Source organism: Schistosoma mansoni, chromosome 6, assembly GCF_000237925.1.
Source record: "Schistosoma mansoni strain Puerto Rico chromosome 6, complete genome".
Lineage (NCBI taxonomy): Eukaryota > Metazoa > Platyhelminthes > Trematoda > Strigeidida > Schistosomatidae > Schistosoma > Schistosoma mansoni.
The window spans coordinates 13,352,696-13,362,885 of record NC_031500.1 but is presented as its reverse complement, the minus strand read 5'-3'; the positions used below and the strand labels follow the sequence as shown (position 1 = coordinate 13,362,885).

Sequence of the window (10,190 nt, the reverse complement as noted above, 5' to 3'; positions counted from 1 at the left end):
ACACAAGGACTAGAACCTAACATCTTTTGGTTTAAACAACCGATGTTCAGCTGATGTGACCTAAGTAAGACGAGATATACATCCTGGATTCAATTACTAGTCACAATTTATTTACATCTATGTTAATAATATTTTCACATGAAACTGTCTTCTTATTTCATCAAAGATCTAAATATAGTAATAAAACTCATCTTTAATTTGTTTTTCATCTGTATACACTTTAGATCTTATATGAAGTTGTTTCACATTCTACAATCTGTTTAATGACACATGAAAGACAACAAACTTTATGCCTCATTGAAATGTTCTTACGGGATGTTACTGAACAAGAAAAAGAAAATAAACAATCTGTTGTACATTTGCAAGAATTTTCGTCAAATAATTGGGCATTAGATAAAGTATGTTATGTATATATATATATATATATATATATATATATTCTTATTTTACATTGACCCGTGATAAAAACATATCTTAGGCTTCTAACTATTACTAATATGCAGAGTTTGTCAAAAGTTTTGAATTTTATTGTTTGGACATTGAAGTGACTTAAATTAGACAACCACTGAAATTCAGAAATGACTGGATAACTGACTTCTCCTGGTGTTGGACTACTCAGCTGTATGCATCAGCGATACCGATGGGGATCGAACTTAGGATCTTTGGTCTCCAGATGTTCTGGTTATGATTTGTGATTAGTGCAGTTCAACTGCATTGATTGTGAGACACCTACTTATTGCATGCAATGTGAGATGATTGCACAGTATCGAGAATTAATTAAAGTACATGCGAACCATTGGATGTCTGCTCATTAGCCTTGGTGTTAACCAAAATTTGAAGGTTTTGAACTCGATCCCTGGTGGTATAGTTGGTGCTCACTATTGAGCGATTCAAAACCAGAGAAAAATATTTATCCAACTCTTCTCGACTTTCCATTGATTATCGAACGAACATCAGGCCATAATGTAACTTGAAGATATATATATATATATATATATATATATATATATATATATATATATATATATATATATATCAATCGGTATATTGTGTTTACTTGATACTAGTGCTCCTGAAACTTATGCTGAAAATGGTGTGCTACTAATAAGCTTTTGAGTAGTAAAGCAATGTTACTAAAATTTTGTGGAAATAAATAGTACTTAAGCAACGAACATTTTTATAGAATCTGTCAGCTGACGTCTGATAATAATCGTCAAGAGAAGTAGTAAACAACCAACAGATTATGATTTATTTTATTATTGGCTAGTAATAGAAAACCTATGATGGAAACTTTTTTTTATATGCAATGAATATCATTCAGTTATTGATGGCTGGAACTCGACTTTCATTCGAGCGGCCTATGCTCCTCGACAAGGGGTAACAGGCGTAATTAAGTAAGTAAATAAGTAACTGATGGCTGGAATAGTGAAAGAATATACTTTCCAGTAAGCTTTGATGATCGTATCACGAAGGATGATTTGTTACAGAAGGGGATGACAAATGAGTAACGACGGGTTGAAAATCTGAAAGAAACACAAAATTAGATCAACTTATGTGATTTTCCACCATTATGAATGACTGACCACTAAATTCAAACATCCAGATTTCTTCAATTAGATTGTGTCTTTGACCTTCGTTCCGTTTACCGAGTAGAGTGAACTCGTAATAGCATCAAGTATATTATTTTGCAACGGGGGTTTTGGAAACATGGATTCTTCTAAACTCAAATTCTCACTTGAGCAGCAGCTGAAACTAATGCAGATGCTGACAAATATCAAGATTTTGCCTCCCACACAGCCTAGGATATCTAATGAAACCACAGCACCATCAGTAGACGGCATCGGAGATAGCATTGCTGAGTTTAATTATTATCTTGATACCAACGTTACTTTTGACATGTGGTTTCGGCGTTATGAAGACCTATTTAAATTTGATTTTGCTAATCAAGATGATTTTCGGAAGGTTCAGCTGCTACTTCGAAAGTTAGGTGCAAGTGAGCTGGACAGGTATTGTAATTCGATCCTGCCTTCGAACCTACGTGGTAGCTCTTTCTCAGACACAGTCCAGACATAAGGCCAACATTTCGGCGACAACTCATTATTGTTTAATACTCGTTATCAATGCTTGAAGCTAATTATGAACGAAGACGATGACTTTCTAAATCATTTGAGCATCATAAACCGTGAATGCGAACGCTTCTGGTTGAAGTCTTTGTCTAAAGACCGGTTTAAAGCCCTCATCCTCACTTGCAGCCTCCAGTCCCAAAAGTTCAGTGACATAAGATCACGGCTACTGTGTCGATTGGATCAAGATCCTAAACTAATCCTTAGTGGCATGGCCAATGAATACCAAAGCCTCATTAATCTGCAGCGAGACTTAACTATGATCCAGAGTGATAACTCTAGTCGATCTGAAGTACGAGTAGTCCAACAGATACCTAACCAGAATAAATGTGCCCCTGCTACACCCAGTCCATCTCATTTCAACTCAGTTCCGGAGAATTAAACGAATTTCCCTGCTCCTTGCTAGCACTATGGTGCATGGCACTATGTACGAAACTGCCCATTTAGGCAATATCGATGGAGGAGGTGCAAGGTCGTCGGTCATAGAGAGGGTTTAGTCTTCAGAGGAAGCCAAACCGATGCAGTAGTACCAAAAAGACTGTTCCTAAATCCTGTACAACTTCATTGAGCCTAGCATCTTCTTGTCAAAGCTCATCCCCAGGTCAAAGGAAATACATCGGTCGTGCACAGACACTACGGATCATCGTTGAACAATCAATTGAATGAAATTTGTCATTATACATCAACTTCATCGATTATGAGAAGGCATGTAACGATGTCGATAGGAGGGCATTTTAGAGTCTTCTTCGACACTATGGAGCACCTAAGGAAATCGTCAACATCATGTGGAATTCATACGACGGACTACAGTGCAAAATGGTGCATGGAAGACAGCTGACAGATGCATTCCAATTACGGACCGGAGTCAGACAAGGCAGCATTTCCCTAATTTTTCTTTCTTCTGCTGATTGACTGGTTTATGAAGACCTCGATGTATGAGGGGAAGCACAGAATAAAGTGGACAGATTGGATGTAACTAACCGAACAAATGCAGATGAAAACAAATAGTGTAGAAGCAGCCTCTGCATCAGTAGGTCTCAGTATAAACAATGGAAAAAGTAAGATCCTCAAATACAACATGGAGAACACCAACCTAATCACACTTGATGGAGAACTCTGGATGATGTAGAAACATTCACGTGCCAGGGAAGTATCATCGATGAACAAGGAGGATCTGATGCAAAAGTAAATGCAAGGATTAACAGAAATAGGACAGTATTCCCACAACTGAAGAGCATATGGAATTCAGAACAACTGTCAACCAATATCAAAATCAGGATCTTCAATACGAACGTCAAGTTAGTTAGTTCTATTGTACGAAGCTGAAACATGAAGAACGACAACAACCATCATCAAATATGTACAAGCATTGATAAACAAATCTCTATGTAAGATTCTGAATGTCCGTTGACCGAACACCATCAGCAACAGTCTACTGTGGGAGAGAACAAACTAACTTCGGGCTGAAGAGCAAATTAGGAAAAGATGTTGGAGGTAGATAGGACATCCATTTAGGAAATCGTCAAACTGCATCACGAGGCAAGCTCTAACTTGGAATCCTGAATAGAAAACTAAGAGAGGAAAAGCAAGGAACACATTGCGTCGGGAATCGGAGTAAGACATTAAAGCAATGAATAGCAAGTGGAAAGGACTGCCCAGTACAGAGTACGGCAGAGAATCCTGATGGGTGGCACACGCTCCTTCACGAGGTGTAATATGTGTAAATAAATACAGAACATAGAATTAACAATTTTCAAATCATATTTTGTTCCAACAAAAATGGCTTCATCTAAATAATCATTAATTTTTTTAAACCTTTCCATTTATTAAGGTATTTTACGGGACTAATTACTTTCCTAAACAAATATATTCAATAAACGACCAACATGACTTATATGACTTATACAATTATCAATGTCAAGTTGAATTCATGCATAATTCAAAAGATATAACTGATCAACAAAATTCCACCATTTCTAACTCATTTCAATCAAAAATTGAATTGAAACATGTAAACAAAGTGGAAAACACTCCTAATGCTGAAGGTGATAATGATAATAATGATAATGATGATGATGATGCATATAGTCATAACAACAACAATGACACTCATGAAAATAACAATGATCATACACCATTCACAAATGAATCACAAACTGAATTGAAATGTTACCATAACAATGATCACCTTGAGAAATCTACAGAAAGTAATAACCACTTACAGAAAACTATTGAAGATTCAACTTATAGAAAGATACCAATGAATGACACTGAAACTTTCCAAAATATTCCCCGAATTCACAATAAAATTACATATTCAAATGAGGAACTATTATGTAGAAATAATAGTACATTTTATAATCATCATTTTCATTCCCAACTTTGTCATAATCATCATCATCATCAACAACATAATCCACATCATTATCATCATCATCATCATCATTCTCAACAATTTAATAATGAATTATATTATGTACCACAAATTGTTACCTATTTTCCTGCTAATGAATATTTACTATCATTATCTACAAATAAGAATCAATCATTTTATTCAATTCCACAAAGTACCATTCCTGATCATATTAATAATGATACTACTTATAATACTACTACTAATACAACAAATATTCTATCCAATAAACTTCCACATTATCATGCAAAAATACTTTTACCACAAGATAATAGTATAGAAGCAACAAATAATGGTGATATAAGATATTATGTCGGTGTACCATGTTGTTATCCAACGAATACAATCTATTCAAAATATTCTCCATATAATAATAATAATACTAATAATAATAATGTTAGTAATACTAATAATGATAATACTATAGAAACAAGAGATGATCTATTAACTTATTGTGGTGAACCATTTATTTATTATACACCAGATCAAAATTATTATATTTATTCAACACCAACACCAACAATCACTTCATCTATACAAGAAAATATTTCTATTTTATAAATTTTATTATTATTTTTTTTCCTTAAAAAAAAATTTATTACATTCCTAATTTGATTGATTTATGCATTAAATCTTGTTGTTTCTATATGGATTTATTTGTAAACAAAACTTATATGAATCACTAAGATAAAGAGAGAGGGGAGAGAAGGGAGGAGGGGGGTAGAGAGAGAGGGGGGAAGAGAGAGAGGGGAGGAAGATAAACATTAGGCAGCAGTATTTAAAATTTACATTTTTACAAAAGTAATTTGTTTTTATTTCAAAGATTTTTGCATATACCAAAATGATACTGAAAAAAAAGAGAATCATTCAAATACTCATTACATTTTATAAATTAAACTATAATTTTTGTCCATTCAACATAATTTTTTTGTGATTGTCCTCTATTTGTTTATTGGATTTGATTTCTTTGTTTGTTTTTTTTATATACCTGAAATTATTTTATTGTATCTGTGTTAACATTCTTTTTCTTTTCTTCGAAATTCCATGGAGACATGTCTTTGTCGTTGTGTTGTGTTGTATTTGTTGTTATTTCTTATGGTTATACAAAAAAAAAAGAAAAGAGAGTTGTTATGTTGTGTCCTTTAAATGTAACTAATAAATGTGTAATTCCATATCAGACTGTATGTTTTTTGTTGTTGTAAAATCAAGTGATCGAAAATAATCATGAAAGATCATTGATGATCAAGATTTTGTATTGATTATCATTTGCATGTTTTCAACTAAAAAGTCTTTTGATTTACTGTAATGCAGCAGATTTGTTGGCATCCACCATTACTTAAAATAGTAATTCCTATTTAGTTGATAAGTGAACGTAAATTACTTTAGAATAAAATGTTAGTGAACTAATTGTTGAAATGTGTAAGTATGAATGTCTGTTGTTCGTATTAACTTTATATTATCAAGTATCCATCTTATTTATCTATATATCGTTATTTATGTAGAAGACCATCTCTATATGCCTATTTAGTGACTTAATAGTCTTGCCCCATCTATCTCTATGCTTGACTCTATTCATTATATGATCTTGATTATTGTACAATGATATGTTGATTGCATGTAGGTCGTCTAAGAACAAGATTTAGTGAAAATGAAATCAGCACCTTTAGACTGTACTGCCTGATACAAAAAATTAAGGATAAAATTTAGAGTTTGATACTTGTTAACCTTTTTTGCATTAAATCTAGAATGTAATCCTGTTACGGTTGGAAAGAAAAGACTAATTTATACCTTCACATGGTATGTATATCTTTACTGTACTGTGGAGCAGGTGAAAAAGAATCGGGAGTAGACAAAAACACATAGAATTCACTTATCGTTTAACAGGGAAAAGTGAGAGGCATAGTACCTTCAAAAAGAAGGCATAAATAGCTCTCAAGTTATCTTCTGGTTCTTTTGTAGACTAAATCAGCTGATTCATCCTGTTAGCTCATTACAAATGGCTGTTGCAGGTTAATGATACCACATTAAAAATATAAATGAACTTTTAACATATAATGTGTATAATAGGCTATGGCTCAGGTTTTTCTATAATGGAATATGTAACACTGAAAACTCTGGGAAGTTAAAAGATGCTTAGATCGACATCAATCCAAACTAAGAAAGAGATATTTCGGAAAATCAATCAATCATCCTACTCATGTGGGCTTGAGAAATAATAATATATCTTGTATCATTAATGTCTCTTGCCCATCAGTACAGTTAATTTTGTATACCTATATCGTTCAAGGTTCAGATTGTTTTTCTTGGACCATATAATATTTAGTCTGTTGACAGAATTTCCTATTGTTTAAAAAAATGCCTAAGGAACAATGGGTTTCCAAAGAAAATTATTAAGAAGTATAGAAAAAGTAAAGACAAAACGTCTAAGGAAACCACAGAAAACAAGAAATCCATTTTCATTCAGCTTAGATTCAAGGGTTACGATGTTGCATCGATAGTAAACAGAAGATTTAGAACCACATTGACCAGAATGTATCGTATAGCTAGTCTGGTTATCTTGAAGAAAAGAATATGTTTTTTCACTCCAATCAAAAAACTGAGAAATATCCCTTTTTATATTAACACTAATCTGAGTTACATGTACCTACCAAACTAGTGACATTGCTAGAACTGAAAGAACAGTTTACTTTTGTTATCAAGAACATATCCAAACAGGTATCAGATCAATGGAATTAAATGCTTTTAACAGCGCTATTGATAAACATCTCCACAACACAGAGCTTCAAGTTTATATTACTTAAAATCTTTCAACGTCATCAATCGACAGTCAAGTACACCGAAGCTATAGTCATGAAACGTCTTTAGCTCGACTTTTGTATTCAGAATAAAACAGTTACAAATCTTTTTTTCAGCAAATTGAATTTATCAACAGTTTATTGAATCATTTTTGAAAATTTTTCTTTTTTATTCTGATTGTTTCACTGAATTTAAATTCATAATTTCACTTCCAACTTACTGATTGTGGTATTTGAACTAACTGATGATTCTTTTGTATTTGATTATATACTTCTTACAAATTCTAAATATAATACGTCCAGTTGTGCTCATCTAGTTCTACCCATGGCAATAACTTCACTTTTCATTAAAACAGTGGAAAGATTATTGTTATTTTCACTTCAACCAGCACTAAAAGAGCACATTGATCTATATCAGTTTGTTTACACACTCAATAGGAGCACCCTATATACTGCTTTTGTTCTGGATCATAATTTAGCGTTCAACTTGGAAAAGGCAAAGAAAAGTCGGATGCACATTTCTGGATAACATTTCCGCCTTTGACTCTGTAGTGCCGTGACTCGTTAATTGTTAACTTCGATAACCGTTATAATCCTAACCTTAACGGTGCGTAAAATCAGAAGATAAAAGGAAGCAGCAACTACAGTTTATTGTCGAATAACTCAAGTCAGGAAGCTAACAACACCTGAGGGAATATCAACGAGTGACGATGTCTGTTAAGTAAGTTAATAAAAAGGGCTTAACCAAAATTGACTATAATCGAAATTGATTGTAGGATGGTTGCTATAACTCAATTCCAATACAAATGTTCCTTAACAAGTGTGTCAACGTCAACACCAACAGCTGGATAATCAACTAGTTGTGTTCCTACCTCTCTGGAACAGAACAGTACACTGTGTTTGGTTTAAAGTGTTCACCGTCTCTACTAACTCATGGTGTGCAATAAAAAGCTATTATTTGCCCTCTTCTTTCCGTTTTTTACTGCATTATCTGCCGTCTTCCACAGAAAACATTATGTTAAATATGCAGACGATCTCGCTATATGTGCACTGAAAGTTCCTGACTTAAATAAGTCTTTTTTACGTCAGTCATCTGATGTTCTGCTTCTTATATACACAGATTTGAAGAGTAGTAGTGTCCCAATTTTACACAGAAGACACTTGTTAAATATACGGACGATCTCACTGTATGTATTCAAATTTCTATCTCTTCATGCCCTCTCGAAACGAATGGGGCCTTGTCTCTTATTGAACGATGATGTGTTGTTATTGGTCTCCCACTTTATTTTTCTAAATTCAAAGCTGTCAACTTTGGCCCGAGACATGTAGAGCACTTAAATACCCCTTTGGAATCCCATGATGCTTGTACTATCGGAGATTATTTGATAAAAGCGATATCAAAAGTCATTTTTCTTGATGTACAGTTTTCCTCTGGTCTCTCTTGATCCTCTCATGTTCTATTGTTGTCGAAGAAAGTTTTCAGTCTGACTTATTATATGGAGAGGCTGCACGCTTTTCACATTACTCGACATTTACTTTTACGATTTGTTAATTCTCCCATATTACCCACTATTGTTTACTGTTCACCATTGTTTTGGTGGTTTGCAGAGAGTGATGAAAACAGTTATCAGGATGCGGTGAATCTTCTGAGGTCATTGTTAATATGGTTGTCGGTAGGCATCTTAAATCGTGATAACTCCTGGCAGGTGTTCTCTATTCACATACTAACCACCTACAAAATTCATTTCTTCCACCTTGTGTATCTTCTAGTAAAACGACGTGGGAATACATTAGAATCTATACGCGGAAGCAAACGTGTAAAAGCCCAAAAATACCTTATCTGGCAAGTATAATATGTGACGAATAGGTTGTTAGAGCTGACCTAGTCAATGGCTTGTATTCTTAAATGTTTTTCTAACTAAAGGTTGTACAGTTTCTTATCTTTTTTAGATTTGTGTATATACGTATGCAGTTAGCGGCTTTTCGTTTTGTAAAATAAACTTGTTGAAATACTTAGGTGCTGAAAATTCATTATTGTATTGAACATATAACATTGAATAAAGTCATTAATAATAATACCTACCTTCAGATACACTATTTTGGGAATTCTCAGTCAGCAAATCAATTTGAATACTTCTAATTATCTTAATACGTCCAATGATCAATAATCTATTCTCATATATCATTTCTATTTGAAACATTATATTTTTCATTCTCATTACATCTATGAGAATTGCTACTCCACCATGATGATACATATTCGACTTGCTATTATAAGTCTGTACTGCAGGTTTTTGGAAGTTGATGAAAACCTAAATAAATAAAATGAATTCGTGTTATTCTGCTCAACTCTTTGTTCGTGTTTTCCACGAGATAAAACTGATTTGCATGGAGACAGTTAGCATTTATTAGCTCTTAATCTGACTCCAGGTTAATCATGTAAATGATTGTTATTGAAATACTCATGCCGGTTATCCTCGTATATAATTATCGACTTTTCCGCGTTAGTGAATAACAGAATTAAATAAGCCAAGTACGAGGATGCATTTTGAATATGTATATTTCACGCGCTCAGTGATCTGAACAGACAATCAGAGAGACGAAACAAGAAGGGAAGAGAGAAGCAGATTGGAGAAAGCAAGTGAGCCAACTCCATTTAATCAAGTGCTAATCAATGTCTTTAGCCACACACAAATGAATTACAGATATGTGATGAATAGGATAAGAAGTGCACACACATACGCTCATATAAAAACAGTCAAGGTTGGTGGGCGAATAATTAATAAATGTGACTCAAGAAAGATAAATAAACTGGACTGTCCAGAAGCTAGAATAAGCTATGTGGGCTTAACATATTAA

At 33.5% G+C, this 10,190-nt stretch overlaps 1 protein-coding gene across 1 annotated transcript; it reads left to right on the top strand.

Annotated features, from left to right (window-relative positions):
* Positions 1 to 263: 263 nt before the first annotated feature.
* On the top strand, positions 264 to 6,673 carry Smp_156190 (hypothetical protein; the record flags this gene model as incomplete). The annotated part of the gene is made up of 2 exons (XM_018798324.1): positions 264 to 398; positions 6,659 to 6,673. The coding sequence occupies 2 exons, from the start codon at positions 264 to 266 to the stop codon at positions 6,671 to 6,673; spliced, it is 150 nt and encodes a 49-aa protein (XP_018653277.1).
* Positions 6,674 to 10,190: the final 3,517 nt, after the last annotated feature.